At 59.4% G+C, this 25,157-nt stretch overlaps 1 protein-coding gene across 7 annotated transcripts; it reads left to right on the top strand.

Moving 5' to 3' along the window:
- Positions 1–40: 40 nt before the first annotated feature.
- PLXNB1 (plexin B1) lies at positions 41–24,780 on the top strand. Of its 7 annotated transcripts, XM_029916785.1 has the most exons (39): positions 41–534; positions 1,587–1,648; positions 3,626–3,678; positions 4,341–5,453; positions 6,238–6,420; positions 6,743–6,871; positions 6,975–7,075; positions 7,366–7,498; positions 7,781–7,937; positions 8,182–8,290; positions 8,366–8,474; positions 8,882–9,562; positions 9,742–9,864; positions 10,058–10,180; positions 10,476–10,569; positions 10,645–10,817; positions 10,978–11,129; positions 12,556–12,661; positions 12,792–12,928; positions 13,220–13,396; positions 13,578–13,749; positions 13,931–14,173; positions 14,882–15,058; positions 15,136–15,284; positions 15,783–15,883; positions 15,988–16,205; positions 16,340–16,518; positions 16,910–16,976; positions 17,202–17,348; positions 18,213–18,381; positions 18,669–18,772; positions 18,847–18,931; positions 19,164–19,336; positions 19,544–19,704; positions 19,801–19,948; positions 21,736–21,800; positions 21,936–22,011; positions 22,859–22,933; positions 24,030–24,780. In XM_029916785.1, exons 4-39 carry the CDS (start codon positions 4,347–4,349, stop codon positions 24,132–24,134), a joined length of 6,408 nt encoding a protein of 2,135 aa, XP_029772645.1. In that variant the 5' UTR covers positions 41–534; positions 1,587–1,648; positions 3,626–3,678; positions 4,341–4,346; the 3' UTR covers positions 24,135–24,780. The 7 variants fall into 7 exon arrangements, with proteins under 7 accessions (XP_029772645.1, XP_029772646.1, XP_029772641.1 ...); XM_029916786.1 differs by lacking the exon at positions 1,587–1,648; XM_029916781.1 differs by having other exon boundaries at positions 1,587–3,678.
- Positions 24,781–25,157: the final 377 nt, after the last annotated feature.

The following is a 25,157-nucleotide window of genomic DNA, read 5'->3' as shown; positions in this document are numbered from 1 at the left end:
GGGGTGGCGGTGCGGCTCCGGGGGGGAGGGGCCCCGGGCCCAGTGCCGCCGGGCAGGGGCAGCCCGGGTGAGTGGTGGGCAGCTTCGGTCCTGAGAGTTGGGAACTCACTTCTCCGCACTGAGGGAAACTCTGGCGGCTCCGCCTGTAACGCGATTGGGAGACAGAGGAGGTGGAGCTGCTCCTCCGCGCCCCCTCCTCGCCGCCGCCGCCACTGCCGGGCCGGCCGGCCTCTTCCCCGCCCTCCCAGGACCACTGGTGGGGTCCTTGCCCCGCGGCCGAGAGAGGAGGGAGGAAGGTCGAGGAAGAGCCTTTGGGAAGGTCTCGGCTTACCCTCTGTAGTAACAGCCCTTACAGGCTGCGCTCAGCGCGACTGACAAAGGCGGACTGTGAGCCTTGTGCCAGGCATCCCCAGAGGCAGACCCCCCATCTCCCCACGAGCCAGGCAGTGGTGATTGATGAGCGCTCCTGAGTCCGCGCGAGTGTTGCATAAATGGTGGGCCTCCTCCATCCCACCTCAAAAGACAGACAACAGGGTGAGCATTGTGCACTACAGCACTGTCCGTGAATCTCTTCTCCTGGGTGGACCCTGGGAGCCAAGCAGGAGAAGAGGAAGGAAAGTCCAGGTTCCCACTGATCTCCTTAAATGAGTTCTGGTGTACTACCCCTCCAGGTGTGGAACGGCAGTTTGTTAGCCCCTTTGGTTGGTGAGGACAGCCCCAGGAGAGCCCCAGAGCTGCTTTCTCTTTGCAAATAGAAGTTAGGCAGCTGAGAGCTCTGCTCTAGAGAAAGGCCCAGAAGAGACCTCAAGGCAGGCCTGGGGCCTGGGTACAGGCAGAGTTAGGCTTTGCCTTTGAGTTTGAATAGAGCCTGAGATCTTGTGATCCTGTAAGTTGAGGACATGAGACCTGGCTCCAAACCAGCCTTTTCAGTCCACTTGGGCTTGGTTATTAATAAAGTGGGCCTGACACCTTGTCCTCTGAAAGGCCAAGTGGCCTGGAACAGGGTGTGGGCCCCATATCTCCCCTTCTGGCTGGATTTCCTTGGCTGTGAAATGGGGGTTCTTTCAACATGTAAGGAGCACCTGCTTTGTGCTCATATCTGTCTTAGTTGCTGAGGCCTCTGAATCAAAAGCTACAACCCCTGGCTGCAGGGAGCTTTAAGTCTAGAGTTGGGAGGGTGAACAGAGAGAAAAGTGTCTTTGGTTGGTGCCACTAATGCCAGGCACAAACATTTCATATTTAATGGCCAGAGCAGTCTGGGTTCCCATTCACCAAATGGGAAATCTGAGGATCAGCCCAAGCCAGAGCTGTAGTACACACTAATGTGGTAGCTGGGTATGCTCATTCTATCCGCCACACAGAGTGGGCGCCTCGGAAGCCCAGGGGGGACACGGAAAACTCTCCTTGGAAATGATGGTGAGAGTCAGAGTTAACTAGATAGAAAGGGAGTGGGCATTCCAACCAGGGAGGAGTGTGAAACAGCCCATACTTGGGCCAGCAGGAGCTAACAGCATGTGTGGGGGAGCATTGGCATAGATTGGATGGAAGAGGGCGTGGACTGGAGGGGTTTGACCTTTATTCTTCAGGCCTTGGGCTGCTCCAAAGACGGGCAGAGATGTGCTTTGATTCTGCTTGAAGATCCTGTGAGGTAGGAGGGGTGGCCTGGAGGGCCTGGGGGCTGCTCTGGCCTGTGGCAGAGGTTAGGTGAATTCGAGTGCCCAGTAAGAGGAGAAGATGTCACTACCCCTCTTTCCCTCCTCCCCTACCTGTGGTATATGGGGAAGGGTGAGGGTCCTGCTTCAGTGATGGAAGGAGTCCATCACCGTTCCCAGAGTGGGTCAGCCTCCAGCCTCCTATTCGGCATGGCCAGGAGCTGTTCTGATCCCTCCCCTCTTCCTGTGGGCCACTTGATCCAGTTGTGACTTTACATTTGGGGAGTGTCTTGGTTGCTGCCTCTTGAGGGCTGGAAAACTTTGGCATGCAGTAGGCTCTGAGCAAATGTTTGTAAGCCAACGAGGGAGCGACTCTTGGTCTAACTTTGGACCCCTCTGCCCCAGGCACATCCCGAGGCAGGAGGCTACTAGAGGGAGGGAGTGGTAGCAGCAGAGTGCAGGAGGTGGCCCCTGCGCATCCTCAGAAAGACCCTGTTTTCCCAGAGGAAGAAACTTTCCTCCCCCACCCCTTGGAAACAAGGTAGGGGGCTCCCGGGAAGCCTGGCCTTGCCACAGTCCTGAGTTCACGACTCTCCCTGCTATCCCCTTTCCCCCACCCCCTCGCGTAGCAAACAGAGGCAGCCTTGTTCCTGCTCCCATAGAGCTGCCCTGTTCTCCTCACACTAAAAATGGAAACCCCCAAGCTATTTCGGGAGCAGTGCCCAGCTGGGCTGTGGCCACGGCTCCCCTGCTCCCACCAGGCGGCCGGACCCTCCTCCGACACTTATGCCCAGTCGGCTCACTGTGGGGCAGTGTCAGCAGCACCTTGGTGGGGCCTTGGCTGGGAGGAGCCGACCCTAGCTGAGGGAAGCTCTCCCTCAGGCAGACTGGCCGCAGGGTGATGGGAGGGGCTGGGCAACGTGGGCTGGGCAGAGGAGAGTAGGGGAAGTATTTCCCGGCCTGGCCTGGGAGCAAGCACTTCACCAACCTGGTGCTCCTGGCTGGGGACCACCTGGGGCTGGGGAAGATGGGGTTACCATGGTTTTCTGCTTCCAGCAGGCGTTAGGAGGGATCTTTGAGGAGAGCAGGCACCCAGGGTCTGAGGACGTCCTGAGGATGGACATAGTGACTTTCTCTGGGACAACCCTCCTCCAACTTTGGGCCCCGGCTCTGCTCTGACCTGCAGAAGAAATAATAGCAAGAGATGCCCTGGCTTCCACAGCCTGTAGGACTTAGGGCTCGAGCAGGGAAGTGTGCATGAATTTGTGTGCATGGGTATCTGAATGTGGGTGGTGGTGTGTATGTCTTTGCTGGGGAGTGTGACCTGCCCTTGCGCAGAATGCGTTTGTACAGTGTGTGTTTTCCTGTGTGTAAGGAGGTTGTATCTTTGTGCAAGTGTTTAAGTGTGTGTGATATGTGGCTTGTGTTCCTACGTGTGTCTGTGCTACGTGGACACACTGTATCTGCATGTATCTGCACGTGTGCAGGTGCCCGTGTGCTTGTGTCTGGGAGTGCGCCTGCAGGGCTGGCAGCATGAGTGCTTCTTGGTGTCTGCAAGCCTGTGTCTGCTTCTGTGCCCGTGGCAGTTTGGGCTAGACAGTTCCTGGCCTGTGTGGAGGGTGTATAGCGGTGTGCCCTAATAGGACAGAGTTTGGGCAGAGGGTAAGAGAGTAGCCAGGAAGGGAGAAGGGGCTGCAGAGGGACAGGGCCATGCTGGGGGCCTGGTTGGGCCCCGCCAGCCATGGGGCTCCTTCCTAGTTGCCCTTTCCCAGGCCCTGAGGGTGCCTGATTCCGCTGCCCTCCCCCTCCCTGTGTGGGCTCTGAGGAGGCGTCCCCTGTGGAATGTGTTTGGTGGCCGAGGGCCAGGCTGGGCCCAGTTCCATTGGCAGGCTGGGCAGCGGGAAGGGGAGCCTGGGCTCCCACATGCCTGCAGCCCAGCCCCCAGTTTCATGCTCTGCTATCTCCCTGGCTAGGTGACTTCCACACAGGTCATGCTGTTGGCTCCTGATCCAGCCGGCCCTGCCAGGTGAGCCTGACCCTACACCCAGGCACCTGGGAGAAGTGTGACCCCCGCTTCTTAGGGCTCTCCAAGGTGACGTCCAGTCATTTAGGCCCCAGCCCTGGCAGCCCCTGTCTCCCTCATCTCTTCCTTGGTTTCATAGATTCCTTCTGGATTCCTGGCCTGAAAAGATCTTCATCCAATTCTTGCTCTGCACTAATGTGCAGATGGCCCGTGGGACCTTGCCCTCCCTCTTTTCCCCTGCAGGCAGCTGACATCTGTTCAGAGGGGTCCTCTCCCTCCTCGGGGTTCTGGGCCCCTCCTTCCCATCACCTACTCTCCTGCTTCTTCTAGGCCCAGGTCCCTGGGGATGGGATATTTCCCATATCTCTGCCCTTCTAGGCCCTTACCCTCAGGCCTTGTGACACAGGGCAGTGCAGGAGAAAGCGGGGGTGGGGTAGGATGGAGGTCCCTGAGAGAATAGTGCTTGCAGGAAATGGACAGTGTTGAAGTTTCCAGGAAAGATCTCCTGACCCCTTGTTAGTGTGCAGTCCTGGGGTCATCCTGGATCACAGTGCTGTCTAAGCCTAGGTCTCCTCCCTTCACTCCCCAGGTTAGGAGGGGCATCTTGGCAATGTCACAGCCCTATCTCCTACCACCTCTCAGCACTCTATCTCTCTCCTTGCCAGGTGACCATGCCTGCCCTCGGCCCAGCTCTTCTCCAGGCTCTCTGGGCCGGGTGGGTCCTCACGCTCCAGCCCCCTCCACCGGCTGCTTTCACTCCCAATGGCACACATCTGCAGCATCTGGCACAGGATCCTGCCTCAGGCACCCTCTACCTGGGGGCCACCAACTTCCTGTTCCAGCTGAGCCCTGAGCTGCAGCTGGAGGCGACCGTGCCCACTGGCCCTGTGCTAGATAGCAGGGACTGCCTGCCACCTGTGATGCCTGATGAGTGCCCTCAGGCCCAGCCTACCAACAACCTGAACCAGCTGCTCCTGGTGAGCCCAGGGGCCCTGGTGGTGTGCGGGAGCGTGCACCAGGGGGTCTGTGAGCTGCGGCACCTGGGCCAACTTGAACGGCTGCTGCTGCGGCCTGAGCGGCCTGGGGACACCCAGTATGTGGCTGCCAATGACCCTGCAGTCAGCACGGTGGGACTGGTGGCCCAGGGCTTGACTGGGGAGCCCCTCCTATTTGTGGGGCGGGGATACACCAGCAGGGGTGTGGGAGGTGGCATCCCTCCCATCACAACCCGGACCTTGCGGCCACTGGACCCCCAAACTGCCTTCTCCTATGAGGAGACTGCCAAGTTGGCTGTTGGCCGCCTCTCTGAGTACAGCCACCACTTTGTGAGCGCCTTTGCACGCGGGGCCAGTGCCTACTTCCTGTTCCTGCGGCGGGACCTGCAGGCTCAGTCTAGAGCCTTTCGTGCCTATGTGTCCCGAGTGTGTCTCCAGGACCAGCACTACTATTCCTATGTGGAGCTGCCTCTGGCCTGCCAGGGTGGCCGCTATGGGCTGATCCAGGCTGCAGCTGTGGCCACGTCCCTGGAGGTGGCCCAGGGGGAGGTACTCTTTGCTGCCTTCTCGTCAGCTGCTCCCCCCACTGTGGGCCGGCCTCCGTCAGCAGCTGCTGGAGCATCTGGAGCCTCTGCCCTCTGCGCCTTCCCCCTGGATGAGGTGGACCGCCTTGCTAACCGCACACGAGATGCCTGCTACACTAGGGAGGGCCGTGCAGCAGATGGGGTGGAGGTGGCCTACATCGAGTATGACGTCAATTCTGACTGTGCACAGCTACCTGTGGTGAGTCCCAGCTCGTTCCTGTCTGGCATTCATGGCCAAGCAGCTGCCCGAGGAGTCCAAAGGGAAGCTAGAGGTGGTGTGGGGGCTGATCAGGTCATCGGACGTCATGTGCTTCCTTTGTGTCTGGGTGATGGAGAGATGGCGCTCGGGGCAGAGGGCCATTCAGAGCAGGACTTGGACTGCTTACTGCAGAGGTGCTATTTGTGTAGGAGGATTGAGGGTGTTTGGGGTCATAGGGTATGGAGCAGGGACCTAGAATGTGGGATGATGGGGCCTGTTTTAGGTTTTTGAGCAAGAGGCAGGTGAGATTGAGGATTGTTTGGCTCTAGCCTCTGGATGGATAATACAGGGAGGAAACCACAGCCAGGGGGACTGAGTGAGGGAGAGGTGGCAGGGATCCAGGGGAGTGGATCTGGACATGAGGACACAAGCTTTGAGAGGCTTTGGGCAAGTGGTACAGGGGAAGGCTGAATGCATAAACTGGGGGAAGGCCAAGGAGGGGGGAAGGTGGAGCTCCAGGTAGGTGGGGATCAAGATCAGGGTAGGGGGCTGCAGGAGATAAGCAGCTGAGGCCTCACTGAGGATGCAGCTGTGGGCAGCATCAGGGAGCACTGGCAGAGACACTGGAGGGGGGCGATGAGGCTGTCTGGGGGCTCCTGAAGAGAGGGGTGATGGACTAAGGCTGTCCCAGCAGAGAAGAGACAATCGTGCAGGGAGAGCTGGCTGGACCACGGGATGGGGGTGTCCAGGGGAGGACCTCACTGGTGCTTCTTGCTGCCTGTAGGATACCCTGGATGCTTATCCCTGTGGCTCAGACCACACGCCCAGCCCCATGGCCAGCCGTGTCCCCCTGGAAGCCATACCTGTTCTGGAGTGGCCAGGGGTTCAGCTAACAGCTGTGGCAGTCACCATGGAGGATGGACACACCATTGCTTTCCTGGGTGACAGTCAAGGGCACCTCCACAGGGTGAGTCCATAGGAAGTACTGGGCCCTGCCCCAGGGCCTAGAGGGAACAGGCTGCTGGTGACCCAGCCTGGGCAGAGCTATGGCTGAGACCCCTGGGTCATGCCCCTGGCCCTAAGGCTGGGAGAGATGACTTAAGTTTCTCTTCCCAGGGCTGGATGGTATTTACCTGTGATCTCGCCCACCCCCTGCCCAAGGGTTGGGTGGTGTGACTTGCACTAGCAGAAAATTCTGCTTATAGATTGCTTCATTGTGGGAAGAAGAGAGAGGGCCTTGGGCCTATGGCCATGGACTTGGGTCCAGAACTTGTGGTCTCTGATCTCAGGTCTACTTGGGCCCGGGGAGTGATGGCCACCCATACTCCACACAGAACATCCATCAGGGGTCTGCAGTGAGCAGAGACCTCACCTTTGATGGGGCCTTCGAGCACCTATATGTTATGACCCAGAACACAGTGAGTGCCAGGCGAGAGCTGGGGCCTGGCTGCCGGGAGGGGCCTGGGCAGGGCCAGGGACCCATATGTGGAGGAGTCACTGGTGTTTGGATTGCTGTTGTAGCTTGTCAAGGTTCCTGTGGCTTCCTGTGCTCAGCACCTGGACTGTGCCTCTTGTCTTGCTCACAAGGACCCATACTGTGGGTGGTGTGTGCTCCTTGGCAGGTCAGTGCTCCAGCGACGCTTGACTCATTCCCCAACCCCAACCCTCGCCCCTGCCCTCCCTGCTTCTATAGAAATTGCCCTGTCCAGTATTCCTGGTCCTTGGCCCTTCACTTGCAACCCCTGACCCCTGGATGCCCCACTCCCCTACCTCCAAACTCCATCCTGGGCCTCAGTGCCTTCCCAGGGCAGACATAGCCTGGTATCATGGCCCACCCGAGAATCCCGCCCAGGTCCCCAGTATTGGTGGTATCCCTGACCCACGAAGGTGGGTTCTGGTCATTCTCGTGCAGGTGCAGTCGCCGTTCCGAGTGCTCACGGGGACAGGGCCCAGAGCGGTGGCTGTGGACCTTCCAGCCTGAGCTGGGCTGTCTGCAAGTGGCAGCTATGAGTCCTGCCAACATCAGCCGAGAGGAGCGGAGGGAGGTAAATGAGCAGGGTGGTGCATCCCTTGTGGGGAGGACTCTGGTGATGGGTCAGGGCCTCGCATTTTAATGTCAGATGCTCTAAATACCACATGGCCTGTACAAGTCGCTTGTCTTGGGGCCTTGCTTTCTCTATCTGTTTCTAATCCAGGCTGGAGGACCTTTGTGTAGGCTGGGGGCTGGTAACTGCTGTGCCTGCTCACACTGGGTGCCCCGGAAACATGAGCCCTGGGCTGCTGCCTTGTGGTTCCAGCAAGCAGCATATCCTGCCCTCTCTTGGCAGGTTTTCCTGTCGGTGCCTGACCTGCCGCCCCTGTGGCCAGGGGAGACCTATTCCTGCCAGTTTGGGGATCACCAGACTCCTGCCCTGCTGACCAGTTCTGGTGTGATATGCCCTTCCCCAGACCCTAGTGAGGCCCCAGCTCTGCCAAGAGGAGCCGGTGGGTGAGAGAAGGGGCCAGTCCTGGGGCCTGGGAGCCCCACCCTCCTCCCATCTTGCTCCAGGGGGTGCAGTTGGGGTGAAGTGTGAATCCGAGTGGGGTTCCCTGAAATAGCACTTTTCTCTGAGTCCCCTGATTAGTTCTCAGTCCCATAAAGTGCGCATTTTGTGTCCTATGGGCTGTGTCCCCAGGTCCTGGGTGCTAACCCTGCTCCTCGGCCTGGGCCCTCTCTCCTACCCTGCAGACCATGTGTCCGTGAGCGTGGAGCTCAGGTTTGGCGCCGTGGTGATTGCCAAAGCTTCACTGTCCATCTATGACTGTGCAGCGGTCACCGAGCTCCGCCCGTCTGCACAGTGAGTCTCTCCCCGACACCCCCAGCGCCGGGCCGCCCTGTGGCGGCCCCTGCCCCATGGCTGTGCTCTGTGCAGGTGCCAGGCCTGTGTGAGCAGCCGCTGGGGCTGTAACTGGTGTGTCTGGCAGCAGCTGTGCACGCACAAGGCCTCGTGTGACGTCGGGCCCATGGTGGTTAGCCAGCAGGTGAGCGAGACCCCCAGCTGGGCCCCACAGGGGTTTGGGGTCCCCGTTGTGAGGGTTTCTCAGATGGCCCGGGGTCTGTGTGCCTGCCCGCCCACGTGAGGCTGTGTGAGCACCCGAGCTGCTGTGTGAGACGGACTCCCTGGAGAGCCGCTGCTGGCGTCCCACCTCTTTCAGGGAGAGGACAATTGCAGCTGAGTGGCAGGGGAGGTCTGGGCCTCAGGTCCCACCTCAACACAGATGCCCCTGGAGCCTGCCCTCCCCTCCCTCCTTTGGAGAATTAACGGGCTGTTTTTGTTTCTCTTTTCCTTGGTCTCCTTTCCTCTTAACACATCCTTTGCCTGCCTGCTACCTGTCCCGCGCCTGCCTGCTGAGCGGCCCCTCCTGTCTTTCTCTGCCTCCCCCTTCAGAGCCCGCTTCTCTCCCCGGCCCCTCCGGCAAGAGATGTACCCACCTCCTTCCCACCCAAAGCCCACCAGACCCCAGCTACCCCTGCTCCCGACACCCTTCCCGTGGAGCCCGGTGCCCCCTCCACAGCCTCTGATGTCCCACCTGGGGACCGACCTCCCCTGCTCAGCCCCTGGGGGCCGGGGGAGGGTCCTGGCCCCATGCCTGCCTCAGCCTCCACAGAGTCACCTCTCCATGAGGAACCTCCCCCTCCTGACCCCCCCAACAGACCTGGAACCGCTGTCCCCGCCCCCACTGACTTCGGACCCACGGCCGCACCTGAGGACCTCTTGGCCTCCCACCCATCACCCTCAGATGCGGCAGCACTGCCCCCTGCCCCTGCAGACCCCAGCCCCGAGGCTGACCCCTCCGTGGCACTCCTGGACCAGCCCCCCAGCACTGCTCCCGCCACCACTTTCCCAGGGGCCGCTGGCTCCACGAAGCCTGCTCTGGACTGGCTCATGAGAGAAGGCGGCGAGCTGCCTGAGGCGGACGAGTGGACGGGGGGTGACACACCCGCCTTCTCCACTTCCACCCTCCTCTCAGGTGATGGAGACTCGGCTGAGCACGAGGGCCCTCCTGCCCCCCTCATCCTCCTGTCCAGCCTCGACTACCAATACGACACCCCCGGGCTCTGGGAGCTGGTGAGGCCCAGCCCAGGAAGGAGGCCTCAGAGGGAGGGGATGTGGGGCAGACTCGGGCGGGATCGAGGGGCAGGGTGGGGTCTGCAGCTCCACACCAGCCTGGGCCCTGAGTTGTGTGCGGAAAAACAACTGAGGTGATGGGGTGGGCTCCATAGACTGCCTTGCTTTGGTGTCTCCAGGAGGAGGTGAACTGGGGGGCAAGCTCCTGCCCTTGTGTAGAGAGCGTTCAGGGCTCCACGCTGATGCCAGTCCACGTGGAGCATGAAATCCGGCTGCTGGGCAGGAACCTGCGCCTCTTCCAGGTGAGCGTGTCTGGTTACAGGTGTACTTGGCAGCCTCCTCGGCTGTTGACCAACAGTACATGAGCCCCGGAGAGCAGGAAGAGCACCTGGTCCCACATCTCAGTCCCGGCACAGGGTCTCTGCTAGGGGCCCTGTGGGACTCACTGGGCCCAGCTCCTAAAGCTGCCTCAGCAGCCGTGCTCTCTGCTCCCAGGACAGCCCAGGAGACCACGAGTGTGTGATGGAGCTAGAGGGCCGCGAAGTGGTGGTCGAGGCCCGGGTCGAGTGCGAGCCACCTCCAGCTACAGAGTGCCACGTTACGTGCCGGCAGCACCAGGTGTGGGTTGTGAGTGCCTGGGTGGGCAAGGGTGTGCTGGCCACAGGCTGGCTACCGACCTCAGTTGGCCGCACCACATTCATCCCGGCCCCAGATGTAACTCTGACCCCGAGGGAGTCTGGGTACCCCAGCTCTGACCTCTGACCCTGTGGCCTCATGGGGTCCCTGGGCCCCAACTCTGATCTCTGACCTTGTGCTTCCACAACTAGTCTTTCAGTCCTTTCTCTGACCACCCCCTCCCCAGGTCTGATGCCTCCCTGAGGCCCAGGCTCTGACCCCACTCCCATTTCTCCAGCTCAGCTATGAGGCCATGCAGCCAGAGCTCCATGTGGGGCTGTTTCTGCGTCGGGCCGGCCATCTGCGTGTGGACAGTGCTGATGGGCTGCATGGTGAGCTAGTCGGGGCCTCTGGGGCCACGGGGCTCCTCCAGGCCTGCCTCTCACATTTGTCTCTGCCACCCCCAGTGGTGCTGTATGACTGCTCCGTGGGACATGGGGACTGTAGCCGCTGCCAAACTGCCATGCCCCAATATGGCTGCGTGTGGTGCAAGGGAGAGCATCCACGTTGTGTGGCCCAGGAGGCTTGTGGCGAGACTGAAGCTGTGGCCACGCAGTGCCCCGCACCCCTCATCCACTTGGTGTGTTGAAACACTGGCATGTCCCTTCCTCGCCGCTACCTTTAGAAGGTCCCATGCCCTGTGGGTCCAGGGGTCCCAAAGGTGGGAGTCTGGGACTGCCTTTCCAGCCTGCCAAGGGTTGATTGGTGGGCAGAGGTGAGCAGCCCATGTCTTGGAACAGGTGGAGCCACTGACTGGACCGGTAGACGGAGGCACCCGTGTTACCATCAGGGGCTCCAACCTGGGCCAACATGTGCAGGATGTCCAGGACACGGTCAGGGTGGCCGGAGTGCCCTGTGCTGTGGATGCTCAGGAGTACGAAGTCTCCAGTAGGTGAGTTGGCTGGACCAACAGGAGTTCCGCACACTTCGTGGGCTCCCCGATTGGCTTTCCTAATCACGGCTGCTCACCTACTTCTGATCTGCCTTTTCTTCTCCCCTTTTGCTTATTTCTGGTCCCAGTGCCTCAGAGCTAAGGTTGCTATTTGAGGCCCTGGAACACCCACCTCAGGTTTGTGCATAGACTTGCATATCCCTGGCCTGACTGCTGGGTATCGTTGCTGGGGCTGGGCCCAGTCACCACCTAGAGCCAACAGGCCCTATCTACACGCTCTCACTTGGCTTTCGGAGTGAGCACGGATGTAATTGTGGCAGCAAGGTTCTCAGACCCCAGATAGTTGTGCTCAGGGGCTGGGTTTCCACTTTCTTCCCCAATCACTGGAGGACTTGTGGCCTGTCTGCTGAGTGCCAATATCCTTGTCCAGTCCCTGGGACCCCAGCTGCCTTCCCAGGGACTGTAGCTAAGAAAAGTTCTGGGTCATGGTAGCCTGGCTGTCGGTGGCAGGGTCCAATGGTGCCCACACAGGACATTCCCAAGGAGATATCCACAATCAGCAAATCCCAGACCCGGCTGAATATCAGGGTTACCTGGAGAGCCTGTCCAAAGCCACCATGGAATGGGTCCTTCAAGTCCACCCTCAGAGATCTGGATTCTGTAGGCCTGTGCTGTCCAGACTTTGTTGGAGCACATGATATTCCCTCTATGTGTCATGACCAAGAACTTTCAGTGATCGTCTAGACTTCATGATTCTAGAACCATGAGACTAACTTACGAAGTGATTTATAAAGAAAGAGACTAAAGTATTCTCTAGCTGAGGTCTCTCCTGGGTACTTTACATATCACTTGTTCTGTTTCCCAAAGTGTTGGCGGCGACTGTGACAATGTCACGGAGTCGAGCCACTGCCAGCTTCACCATGGGGACATTAATTTGCCCCAAGCTTCTATTTTCTGGCTGGGAACCAACATTTTCTTAGATTGCTCACTTTCCCTTTCCATCTGTCCCCAGACCTGACTAGAAGCTTCCAGGGACTTTTTTTTCATGAGGAAATCAAGTTTCCACCACTTTGCAAGTGGTGTGGTACACGTGGTGTTGGCAGCCAGTTAGGCCACTCATCAGTTGGATGGTTGTCCCTGCAGCCAGCCTTACAGAGCTCTTTGTAAATTTGTGCCATGCAGAAAGGTGAATTCCTCTAGATGGGGGCTCTAGGGTTGGACTTGGATGATTGAAACCATGAATATTAATTCTCAGATGCCAGAGCCCCCTAGTGTGCCATAAGGAGATCCCCCCAAAGCAAGAGGATCTCTGTCAATCTTGGGAGCAGGGGGAACACCTCATTTAGTGGGGTGGAGAGGAGGCAGCCGGCTCAGTTTGAGGAGCCCTTGGTGCGGCTCAGCCCCCCAGCCTGTCCTGTGCCCACAGCTTGGTGTGCATCACTGAGGCCAGTGGGGAGGAGGTGGCTGGAGCTGTGACAGTGGAGGTGCCGGGAAGAGGACATGGTGTCTCAGAACATGACTTTGCCTACCAGGTAAAGTGGCTCCCCCACCTGCCGTTCCTGGGCTTCTCACCCCAGGGCCTTCTTGTCTGCCTCAGGCTCCCCCTGCTTCTCTGTTGGTGGCCTCATGGCTGCCTATGTTTCCCTATCACCCTTCCCACAGGACCCGAAGCTGCATTCCGTCTTCCCAACCCGAGGCCCCAGAGCGGGGGGCACCCGCCTAACCCTGCACGGCTCCAAGCTTCTGACTGGGCGGCTGGAGGACATCCGAGTAGTAGTTGGAGACCAGCCTTGTCACTTGTAAGGGCCACTTCTTTATTCTGCAAAAAACCCATGTACTTCTAGGGAGAAGACAGAGGGGTGGGATGCTGGGATAGCAGAAAGGGGGAGAGGGCCAGGTCTGCTCCATCAGAAAGCGGCCTGACCCTCCCTAAGCTGGGGCTGTCGTGGGACTCTGGCCTCTAGGGTCACATGTGGAGCTTGCAGTCAGCTCTGAAGGGAAGTGAGCTGAGGCCTGAGTGGGTCCTGTGTCCTGGAAATCATCCCTGTCCTCTTCTTGGCCTGCCTTCCACTCATCCCTCCCTTCCCTAGGCTGCTGGAGCAGCAGGCCGAGCAGCTGCAGTGTGACACCAGCCCCCACCCCACACCTGCCACGCTCCCTGTGGCTGTGTGGTTTGGGGCCGCCAAGCGGAGGCTTCAACACAGCCAGTTTGAGTACACATCAGACCCCAACATCACCTCTGCCGGCCCCACCAAGAGCTTCCTCAGGTGCTGGGCCAAGGGCACGGCCTCACTGCAGGGGGGTCTTTGCAGCTCTAGTTCCTGGGGAGGTTGGGGGCTTTCTGTGGAGGCCATGGCCCCTGTGCTACTGGGGAGAGGGCTGAGCGGCTTTGGGCCGGGCTGGCCCCGGTTCTCGTAAGTCATGGGTGGGTCACGGTCTGTGTTGCAGTGGAGGACGGAAGATATGGGTTCGTGGCCAGAATTTGGATGTGGTACAGACGCCAAGGATCCGAGTGACTGTGGCCCTAAGAGCACCGCATCCTGGCCAGGGGCTTAGGCGGAGGCGCCGTGTGATCCCAGAAACAGCATGCTCCCCTGGAGCTTCCTGTGGCAGCCATCACGTAGGGCACCCATGGGCATTCCCCGCTTGTGGTAGACTAGCCATCACCCGCATTACCCCGTGCCCACCCCGTGCACAGCCATGGGTGGTGGGTACCAAAGGGACTCTCGCCCTGTCGTTGCTGGCCCCCTTCCTGAGGATAGCCCTCAACGCTCCTCCCCTGCTTTCCTCCCTGTGCCCAGTTTGAGAAGCCATGCCACGTGAACTCCTCTCAGCTCATCACGTGCCACACGCCTGCCCTCCCAGGCCTGCCTGAGGACCCCTGGGTGCGGGTGGAATTTATCCTTGACAACCTGGTCTTTGACTTTGCAACACTGAGTCCCACACCCTTCTCCTACGAGGCTGACCCCACTCTGCAGCCCCTCAACCCCGAGGACCCCACCGCGCCGTTCCAGCACAAGCCCGGGAGTGTGCTCTCTGTGGAGGTACTGTCCCCACTCACACACAGGGGTGGGGGGGCTCACGGCCTTCACTTGCTGGTCATTGCTGGTGTGCATGACACAGTGGGGCAGGGAAGCAGAGCAAGGGCCTGCAGACAGACCTGGCTTTTATCCTTCATGTGGTGAGGGCTGAGGGGCCGGTGATGGGCTGTGTTGCCTGACGCGTCTGGCCAGGGGCCCGGGCCCCTGCAGATTCCACGGCAGGAGTCTGAATGACAATATGTAAATGGCTGGGCACACACAGTAGCTGGGTGGCATGTTCACCGTAGGCACCTGGACTGGTGCCTGTTTGGCAGCCTGACTCAGTAAGTACAAACACTTGGCATGGGTTCTGACATGTGCAGTAGGTGGGTGTTCTGGAAGACCACAGGTAGACAACCCGGCATTGTCCACCTGGTGGACCAGCAGACACAATAGGGACTCCGGCTTTGTTAGGTGACTGGGAAGGATTTGGAGACGTGCAGATTTTGACCTCTGGAAAAGTGAAGATGTGAGGAAGAAGGATGGGAAGGGCAGAGAAGGGTCGGGGGGCAGCCTGGAGGATAGCTGTGGACTTTCTCTATGCAGGGGAAGGGGTGCTGAGGCAGCAGCCCTGCTCCTGGGGGTGGGTGTCAGGACTATCCTTCCCACACTTCAGGGGATAGGCTCTGAGTGACCCCTCAGGGAAGAGTTCTGAGTGACCTCGTGTTCCAGGGGGAGAATCTGGACCTTGCGATGTCCAAGGAGGAGGTGGTGGCCATGATAGGGGATGGCCCCTGCGTGGTGAAGACGCTGACCCGTCACCACCTGTATTGCGAGCCCCCTTTGGAGCAGCCCCTGCCCCGGCACCATGCCCTCCGAGAGGCACCTGATGCTTTGCCTGAGTTCACGGTCAGTGGGTGGGCCCTGGGTCGGGCCAGGCACCAGGCACGTGCTGAAACCTTGCTCACAAGTGGCTCCCCATGTAGGTACAGATGGGGAACCTGCACTTCTCCCTGGGACATGTGCAGTACGATGGCGAGAGCCCTGTGGCCTTTCCCATGGCAGCCCAGGTGGGCTTGGGGGTGGGCACCTCTCTTCTGGCTCTGGGTGTCATCATCATTGTCCTCATATACAGGTGGGTGCAGCCAGATGTGGCTGGGCTGGGGCAGGAAGGGGATGCGGCTGGATGGGAAGGGCAGCCTAGGCCAGGGGTCAAAAGAAGTTTCCTGTAAAAAGGGCCAGAGTACCTATTTTAGGCTGTGTGCGCCTCAATTGCAGGGACTCAACTCTGCTGTTACAGAGCAGAAGCAGCTATAGATAATATGCAAACACATGAGTGTGGCCGTGTGCCAGTGAATCTTAGAGAAATAGGTTGTGGGCCAGATTTGGCCTGGTTGTAGTTTATTGATCCCTGGGTTAAACTGCTGGGCTAGATTAGATATGGCGTGTACTTGCCCAAGATGGGACAGGCTAAAGTATTCTGGGCTAGGCCTTGGCTTGGCAGGGCATGGCCGGGTCGGACTGTGCTGGCCTAAGCCTGGATGAGGCTGGGATAGACAGGCCTGGGTTGGAGGCACCAGCAATGACTCTGACCTTGTCTGGCCTTCCCCTTCCTGACCTTGGTGCTGAGCAGGAGGAAGAGCAAGCAGGCCCTGAGGGACTATAAGAAGGTCCAGATCCAGCTGGAGAATCTGGAGAGCAGCGTGCGGGACCGCTGCAAGAAGGAGTTCACAGGTGAGGCTGCAGAGAGTAGGCCTGGAACATGCTTCAGGGTTCTGCGCAGGCCTGCTCCTGTCGAGTGGGATCCACGCCCAAACCTGGCCTCTTCTGTCCAACAGACCTCATGACTGAGATGACCGATCTCACCAGTGACCTTCTGGGCAGCGGCATTCCCTTCCTCGACTATAAGGTGTATGCTGAGAGGGTCTTCTTCCCTGGGCACCAGGAGTCGCCCTTGCACCGGGACCTGGGCGTACCTGAGAGCAGGCGACCGACTGTGGAACAAGGGCTGGGGCAGCTCTCCAACCTGCTCAACAGCAAGCTCTTCCTCACCAAGGTGCTGCTCGGTGCCCCGCCCCAGGCCTCCCCACATCTGGCCTTTCCTGGGCCCACCCCTCCTGCCCCGCCCCTTCTCAGTCTTTCCTTTTCTGAATGGGCCCCTCCCTCCCTATCCCGGCTCCCTGGCGCCAGTTCATCCACACCCTGGAGAGCCAGCGAACCTTCTCAGCTCGGGACCGCGCCTATGTGGCATCTCTGCTCACCGTGGCGCTGCATGGGAAGCTCGAATACTTCACTGACATCCTCCGCACCCTGCTCAGTGACCTGGTGGCTCAGTACGTGGCCAAGAACCCCAAGCTGATGCTCCGCAGGTCTGTGGGGCTGTTGGAAGCCATGGGGGCCTTGTTAAAAGGGCTGGAGCCAAGGGCTGAGTCAGACCCTCTGGGGCTTAGGGGTCCATAGAACAGGAGCACCTGGGTGGCTCAGTCATTTGAGCATCCGACTTTGGCTCAGGTCATGATCTCACAGTTTGTGGGTTCGAGCCCCACATCGGGTTCTATGCTGACAGCTTGGAGCCTGTTTCAGATTCTGTGTCTCCCTTTCTCTCTGCCTCTCCCCCACTCGTGCTCTGTCTCTCTCTCTGTCTCAAAAATAAATTAAAAAAAGAAAAAAGAAGGAAAAAAAGGGGGAGTCCGTAGAACAGAGAGAGAGCCTAGAGACCCTGCCTCTTGACCGTGCCCCTCCCCTTTCCTGTCATCCTAGAACAGAGACTGTGGTGGAAAAGCTGCTCACCAACTGGATGTCCATCTGCCTGTACACTTTCGTGAGGGTGAGAGAGGCAGCGGTGGATAGGGCTCGGGCTCCCCGCCGGGGCCAGGCAGGACTCTAAACCACACCGCTTCTGGCTTCAGCTCGTACACTCCTGTCCAGCCTGTCTCATCCACCTTAGGCCCTGTGTAGCCTTTCCCCTTCCCCAGCTTGGGCCATGTCCCATTCAGCTCTGTTTCATGCCTGTCCCTGCCATGGGGGCCCTCACTGTCTGTCACTTCCCCAGGACTCAGTAGGCGAGCCTCTGTACATGCTCTTCCGTGGAATTAAGCATCAAGTGGACAAGGGGCCAGTGGATAGCGTGACTGGCAAAGCCAAATACACCCTGAATGACAACCGTCTTCTCAGAGAGGATGTGGAGTACCGTCCCCTGGTGAGGGAGGCAGGAAGGGAGAGGGATAGGGAGACGGGGTGAGGGAGGGATGGGGAGGGAGGGAAAGAGTGTGAACACGCATATGCGCAGTGGTGTCTGTCCCTGGTGAGGATGAGGAGGGTAAGCATGTGTGATCCTTGTGAGTGGCTGGCTGCTGGAGGGAGACCTTTAGATTAGCTTAGCAGCATAGAGGCTCCAGGGCCAGACTTAGGGGCAGAGGGCCTTGAAGATAGGACCTCAGGCTTGAGATGGGGTCAGAGTGGCCACAGCAAGGGTTTGGAGAGCAGTCCAAGTCCTTGGACTGAGCCAGGGCCTGAGTGTTTGCCGGACCATCCTCTCAGTGTCCTGCCAGTAATGTGCTGTGCCCACCAAGCCGGAGCCAGCTCTGTCAGACTTGTCCATCTCTTCCTCTGGGTTGTTTTCCCCTTAGTGGAGTGCCCTCCTTGGTGATCCATGCAGGGTACCTTTTGAAAAATCTCATTCAGACTCCAGCAAACCTGCCCCCCCCCCCCCCCCTGGCTGGTAGGAATCCTCACTTCTTATGAAGGCTTCTCTCAGGTGCTTCAGCCTGACCAGTTGAGCCATGAACTTGGGGACCTGAGTTAAGAGGGACTTGCGTTCACTTGTTTTTTTCTGCCATTCGCCCCATAGACATTTACTAGCGCACTGTGCTAGGTGCTGGGGTCAGGGTGGAAGCCACTGCCCCTAGGGCAGGGGGTGGATGGGTAAAAAGATAAGAATTAGGGAGTCATTGGTACTGAGAGGTCAGAGCCAGTGGCTTCCTCATGGGTTGTCCCTGATTTTGCGTGTTGGTCATCACGTTTGTGGCATGAGCCCTGATTGCTCCCGCATATACCTCGGTAGACCTTGAATGCACTGTTGGCAGTGGGGCCCAGCACAGGAGAGGCTCAGGGTGTGCCTGTGAAGGTCCTGGACTGCGATACCATCTCCCAGGCCAAAGAGAAGATGTTGGACCAGCTTTATAAAGGAGTACCTCTCGCCCAGCGGCCAGACCCCCGTACCCTGGATGTTGGTGAGGGTGGAGGGGAAGGGTAGCCTGGGAACCTGAACCAGGGTGAAGGCTGGGCTGGCCCTGGACCATATCGCTCAGTGGGCATGGGGCAGAGGCTGGGACCACCTCTCACATGGTCAAATCCATGAACTGATCCTAGTCTTTGGAGGGGTTGGGTAAGGCTGTCTCCTCCCCCCCCCCCCCGCCCCCCGACGGCAGGGCCTGTGTCCCTGGGGAGGAGGAGGTAGGCTCCACCGCAGGAAAGGTGACCTGGAAGCCCTGGACCATGTCCCAACTTGCTCTTGCAGAGTGGCGGTCTGGGGTGGCCGGGCATCTCATTCTTTCTGACGAGGACGTGACTTCTGAGGTCCAGGGCCTGTGGAGGCGCCTGAACACCCTGCAGCATTACAAGGTGGGAGTGGTCAGAGTGGGAGGAGGGGTAGGTGGGGTGGGGCTGGTGCAGGGGTGACTGGCTGTGGTCAGCAGGTCCCAGATGGAGCCACTGTGGCCCTGGTCCCCTGCCTCACCAAGCACGTCGTCCGGGAAAACCAGGATTATGTCCCTGGAGAGAGTGAGTATGCCCCCCCTCCAGCCCTGCCCAATCCCCAGCCTCTGCCCCTGCTTAGCCCAGTCCCCAGTACTGGGGCAGGTCCTCTGGACCTCAGGGTGGGCCTGTGTCTACCTCCCTTCCACCTAGAGAAGCCCTCAACCAGTGTTTCCACTCCTGGAGGTTGACAGGACGCTGGGGTCCCATGGGACGGGGTACCTGTTGAGGGGTGACAAACTGTGGGGTCTTGGCACAGGGACCCCGATGCTGGAAGATGTGGACGAGGGGGGCATCCGGCCCTGGCACCTAGTGAAGCCGAGTGAGGAGCCAGAGCCTCCCAGGCCTCGGAGGGGCAGCCTTCGGGGCGGGGAGCGTGAGCGAGCCAAGGCCATCCCTGAGATCTACCTGACCCGCCTGTTGTCCATGAAGGTGGGGCAGGAGGGATTGGCGGCTGGGGTCAGGGATGGGACAGGCCATAGGTCTGGGCTGTGGGGGAGAGGCGGCTACTTAAGGGATTTGGGGGTAGTGTGGGATTCTCTCGGGCATAGTGCCCTGAGGTGTTTGAGGCCGGGCCGGGACTGAGACCCCCTGTCCCCTTGCTGACTGTACCTCCTCTGTGCCTCCCCTCCCCCACAGGGCACCCTGCAGAAGTTTGTGGATGACTTATTCCAGGTGATTCTCAGCACCAGCCGCCCCGTGCCGCTTGCTATTAAGTACTTCTTTGACCTCCTGGATGAGCAGGCCCAGCAGCACGGCATCTCCGACCAGGACACCGTCCATATCTGGAAGACCAACAGGTGGGGGTTGGGCGCGGGCGAGGTGGGCCAGGTGGGGGCGGAGTCTTCTCTCCCTCCTCCCCAGGATGCTCACTGGCCTGCCCGCCCTACCCACAGCTTGCCACTCAGGTTCTGGATCAATATAATAAAAAACCCTCAGTTTGTGTTCGACGTGCAGACATCTGATAACATGGATGCAGTGCTCTTGGTCATTGCTCAGACTTTCATGGACGCCTGCACCCTGGCCGACCACAAGCTGGGCCGGGTGAGTGGGTCAGGGTGGACACAGAGGGCCCGAGTGGGGCAGGGTAGTATGGGCCGGGGGTGGGCACTGTTGGGTGCCTGCCAATTCCAGGCTTGGCCGAGAAGGTCAGGGAGGAGGGCTGGGGAGGCCTCTGACTCCAGCCCCAGGCCGGGCTTTGTCCCTGAGCTCCCTGGGAGGTGGGAGTGATGACCCCTCAGGAACCAAATCCACTGAGCAGCTGGAGCTGTGCTGTGATTGTAGGACCCACATGTTGACCTGGAAACCACCCAGTGACCCCACCATCACCTTGGGCTCACCTCCTCCAGGTCTGGGTTCACCATAGCCAGAGGCCCAGGAATCAGAAGTGCGTCTACTTCTTCCTCGTCCCCCACACGCAGGGGCAGAGGAGGTATCTGCCGGCCAGTGCAGTGTAGACAGGAGAGTCCCGGCAGTGAGCACCAGGTGTGGGGCGAGGTGTTGGCAAGGGGAGCTGGGAAGCAGAGAGGAGTGGCCAGGGCGGTGGTGGGGTCTTGTCACAGTAGTAAGAGCCAGGGGAGTCCCGTGACAGATAAGGGGTCCCTTGCTGCAACGGCTCAGGTCTGTGGCTCTTCAGGCCTGTGAAGGGAGCAGTTACTTCTCGAGGGATCTATCTCTAGACCTCTATGAAGAAACAGAATGCTAGCTTCTACTCTGTAGTGCTGTCTTTTGAGAGCCATTTCTGTTCTGTGTGTTCACATCACTGTGCCTACAATGAACAGAGAACCATAGGGCCACCCCACGAGGACCGGGGAGCTACCTCGGGTGGATGCTATGTGGTGGCTGGGTTTTTGCCCAACCTTCACCTTGCCTTCCCTTCCCAGCAAAACTGCAAATGCTCACTGGATAGCAGTGAGTCCAAACCAGGAATGCCTAGGGTCTCCCCACAGAGCATTGGCGAGAAGGCATGCATGCTGACTCGTGACTCAGGCCTGGGGATGCATCGCTGTCCACATGGGGAGGGGGGGCATCTTGCCTCACCTTCCTGGCAGCTTCAGGATGAGGTAGCAGGTGCTGCCCAGAGCTCACTGCTGCAGAGCAGGGATTGGAACCCACTTCAGTGGTGGAGGATGTGTCTGGGTGTGTTGCAATGTGGGTTCTGATTTGAAAGATCTGCTGCAGATGCCAGCTTGGCCCCTTAGAGTGAGGTGTGGGGCAAGTTACTTTATTTTCTGATCAGTTTCCTGATTTATTTATTTATTTTTTAAATTTATTTTGAGAGAAAGAGAGAGCACATGCAAGCAGGGGAGGGGCAGAGAGAGAGTCGAGAGAGAATCCCTAGCAGGCTCTGCACTGTCTGCACAGAGCCTGATGTGAGGCTCAATTTCACAAGCCATGAGATCATGGCCTGAGCTGAAGTCAGACGCTTTACCAACTGAGCCCTCCAGGTGCCACAGTTTCCTGATTTTTAAAATGATTTTGTGGGGAACGAGCAGCATGTGGAAAAGCAGCATTAGGGCCCCTGTGGCGCTGCGCCCTCCCGCCCTGTGTGCCAGTTCCCTGCGGGGTCCATGCAGAGGCATGTGTAGCTGAGAAATGGCCTTGGGATAATTGGGGGAGAAGCTTGAGGTGACAGAAGCAGAGATTGGACGTCAGTGGAGGGGAGGGGGGCAGAGGGGGTCCTTGCAGAAGGAAGTGGGCCGGGACCACCAACCATCCCAGTTGCCTGGGAGTGAGGGATCGCTGGGATATTTAAAACGGAAACGGTGCTGGGAAAATTGGGACAGTTCGTCACTCTAAGGGGGCTCTTTTTCTCTCCTGCTGGCGCTCAGGACTCCCCCATCAACAAACTTCTGTATGCTCGAGATATTCCCCGTTATAAACGGATGGTGGAAAGGTATGAGGGCAAGGAGAGGGTCTGGAAGGGGGATGAGTGGACGGATTGGTGGATGTTTATGGCTGCGGCCGTGGGATGGGTCCTGGTGGGGGAGGAATGGTTTGTTTACCAGCAGCTGGCCATGGTCTCTGGCAGGTACTATGCAGACATCAGGCAGACCGTCCCCGCCAGTGACCAAGAGATGAACTCTATCCTGGCTGAGCTGTCTCGGGTATGGCCCTTCCTCAGCTTCTTGGGTTGAGCGCAGGCCTCCTGCCATGAGGATCCTGCTCTTTTGCAAGGAAGCCCTTGGGGCCTCAGCAATCCTGTGAGCTTGTTGGGGGGCAGGGCACACATCCCCATAAATGCAGAATGTCCCAGTGGCTGCTATAGAAGACCAGGGTTCCCATCCTGTCACTACAGAGTAGCAGGGGCTGGTCCTGGTGGCTGCCACCTAACCTGACCCCGCCAGCTACTTGGGTGCCTGCAGCCCGTGTTTGGGTGTGGGGACGATGTATCCAGGACAGCCCAGGTAAGCCTGTCTTCATACAGCATTGCTTCCCTCGGTGTAGACGTGCCCCCATCTACTTTTAAAGCAGTCCCCAAACATGAACTCCAGGGAACTTAGTGTTTCTGAACCAGTGATGGAGGACCGCAGGCACATAGAACAGGCAACGGAGGTAGCTACAATTTGGCGCCGGTGCTTTGTCCACTCACCCAACCCCCATAGGAGCTCTGCAGGTTGGATGCTATCAGCCCTCTTGTCCTGACTTGCACGTGCAGGCTCAGAGATGGCCCCAGGGAGGGCCCTGTATGACCTCCCAGAAGACGTGACGGAGATCAGAGCAGACCTAGCTGGGTCACAGCCTATAAGCGGCCGCTGTCCCATTGGGCTCTGCAACCATCTGGGGTCCCAGCTGGCACCCTGAGGGGAGAGAAGCTGGGCCCTGCTCGTGCAGCAGACCTGGGTCTGTAGGCGGGGCTTCCTGCCGCAGGGCCTGTCCTTTCTGCCACCTCCTCCCCATTTCCCAGGGGTCCTGTGGTTGGTGACACTACTCATCTCTCTCACTTCTCCTTAGAACTACTCTGGGGACCTTGGGGCACGAGTGGCCCTGCATGAACTCTACAAGTACATCAACAAGTACTATGACCAGGTGGGCAGAACCCTGGGCCTTGATGGAGGGAGGGCGGGGCTGTGACTAGTGGTCATCCCCAGATGCAGAGCAGGGGCGGGGCTGGGTCCTGGTATCTCCCCTGCTCTCCCCTGCCCTTGCCCTCTCCCCTGGGGCTTCTCGGCAGCAGCTGGGATGCCAGCTGATCTGCCAGGGCCTAGAGATGGTGTGGGGGATGGGCTAGAAGGGACACACAGCTGCCGCCTCCGTCCCCACCTTGCCCTGGCCCCCATCCCTACAGGAGTCCCCACAGTGGCAGTGTGCTGTGCACGGCCAGAGAGGAGGGTCCTGCCAGGGGTGGGTGAGGCCCCAGCAGAGCCAGGGAGGGGGCTGTCTGGGGAACTTGGACTGGGCCTCAAGATCACAGCACCTATGAGTCAGCCTGCTAAGCGTCTGCCAGAATCGTCCCCTCGGATGTTTGTGTGGCACCAGCAATGTAGTTGTGCTGTTCATAGATGAGGAGCCTGCCTCGTGGCTGGCCTGGGGGATAGTCATTTAATGCGACTTCCAGGCACCCCAGGTTTGCTCAGGCAGCGAGCTCCTACATGGGGGAGGCGGTACATCATGTGCCCTCAGGGAGATGGTACAGGCCGGCCTCTCCTGGGCCCTGCTGCTCTCCCTGTGGCAGCCCCCATCTGTGCTTATGTGATTGTTGGTCAGAATCTGTCCTGCCGTCAGTGAGCCCTGTGAGGGCAGGGTCACACGTGTCCCATCATTGTGGGGTCCCTGCTCCGTGCCCAGCACCTGGAGTGGGAATACAGGAAATGCTTGCTGCCTGGTGGGCAGGGGGGGCCAGGGGGCTGGAACAAGACTTCGTGGGGGGTCGTGGGGGAAAAGGCTAGCATGGTGGGTGTGGCTGGGCTCCACTCAAAACACTTTTTACTGGCAGAGGTGGATGCTTGTTACTGTGAGTGCTAAGTAAAGTACTCCATTCTCTACCTCTCTAATCCTTAAAACCCCACACTGACTTCACCAGCAAGGCCTGAGGAAGTGAGATGGCTCACTGAGGCCCCCCCGTTGTGCCGCAGTGTCTGAGGAGGCCCGTTGAGGGGTGCTGACCGGCCGGTCTCTGTTGCAGATCATCACTGCCCTGGAGGAGGACGGCACGGCTCAGAAGATGCAGCTGGGCTACCGGCTCCAGCAGATTGCAGCTGCTGTGGAGAACAAGGTCACGGACCTCTAGGGGACTGGCGAGCCCTGGCCTGCCGTTGCCTCAGCCCTGCCCGGGCAGCGCTGGAACCATGAGGGAGAAGCCGCCTTTTAGATGCCTGTAGTACTTGATAAGCAGAGTTAGTGGAAGGTGGCCCCTGGGCTCCTGGGGCCTCTGGCCTGGGCTCTGCTGGACCTACCTCGCAGGCCTGGGGCCGTGAGGCCGATAGGGTGGTGCCCAGCCTGCTCCCCAAGCCCGATGACCCTGTGGGCTCTTGTCTGTGTGATGTCAGTCTGTGGGGAGTCAGGGACTCAGGGCTTCCAGAGAGTGGCTGGAAGGGTCTCCAGCCTCTGGAGAAACTGTACTGTTCCTGAACACTGGCCTTTATCCCACCGGGATTCCGAGGGGAAGGAGGAGAGCCCCACTTCCTGTCCTTTCCTCCTCCATCATCCCTGACCTCAGTTTAGCTGCCTCCAGCCTTGTTGCTGCTGCCACGCTCCTAGGTCCGAGAGACGGATGCCTCTTCTAGGCCACTGTAAACTGACCCGTTTGGCAGGGCTGGCTGCCTCAGGGCCACCCTGCCTCAGAGGCAGCCAGTGGTCAGGGGCACTTGCTGCAGGGACCTGGGGGAGACCGGTGGCCCCACTGACCCAGCTCTTAATTAAAGGATAACACACTGCTTGGTGTCTGATACGTGGGCTCGGCCCAGCCCTTCCCTTGGTAGGAGGCTGTCAGCTCTGCCTGGCAGACACCCGGGGTGGGGACAGGGGGAGGAAGTGGGATCTGTACCCTGGGCTGTGGACTGTTGGGCTGGCTGGGCTCCTGGGCAGGCCTGCTGCGGTGAAAGCTTCTGGGGGGGGGGGGAGGAGGGCCCCATCCAGGATGGGCTGGGGAGCCTGCAACCCGAGCTGGAGGGGTCTGAGTCCCTTCAGGGGCCCTGCCTTACCTGCAGCTCAAGTGTTCTAACGCCACCATCCGGGTTCCGTCGTCTGGAAGGGCAGTGGGAAAGGAGGGCGCAGGTGCAGGCAGCTTCGGGGAGAGTGAGTCTGGGGGCCG

This window comes from Suricata suricatta, chromosome 12, assembly GCF_006229205.1.
Source record: "Suricata suricatta isolate VVHF042 chromosome 12, meerkat_22Aug2017_6uvM2_HiC, whole genome shotgun sequence".
NCBI classification, from domain to species: Eukaryota; Metazoa; Chordata; class Mammalia; order Carnivora; family Herpestidae; genus Suricata; species Suricata suricatta.
This window is presented reverse-complemented; position numbering and strand designations above follow the sequence as displayed.

Excerpts from the sequence above, each read along its gene's own strand:
- PLXNB1 (XM_029916786.1), top strand. The coding sequence starts at position 4,347 with ATGCCTGCCCTCGGCCCAGCTCTTCTCCAGGCTCTCTGGGCCGGGTGG. Across the intron at positions 12,662-12,791 it reads AACATGACTTTGCCTACCAG|GACCCGAAGCTGCATTCCGT; the intron begins GTAAAGTGGCTC and ends CCCTTCCCACAG. Across the intron at positions 22,012-22,858 it reads TCCTGGCTGAGCTGTCTCGG|AACTACTCTGGGGACCTTGG; the intron begins GTATGGCCCTTC and ends ACTTCTCCTTAG.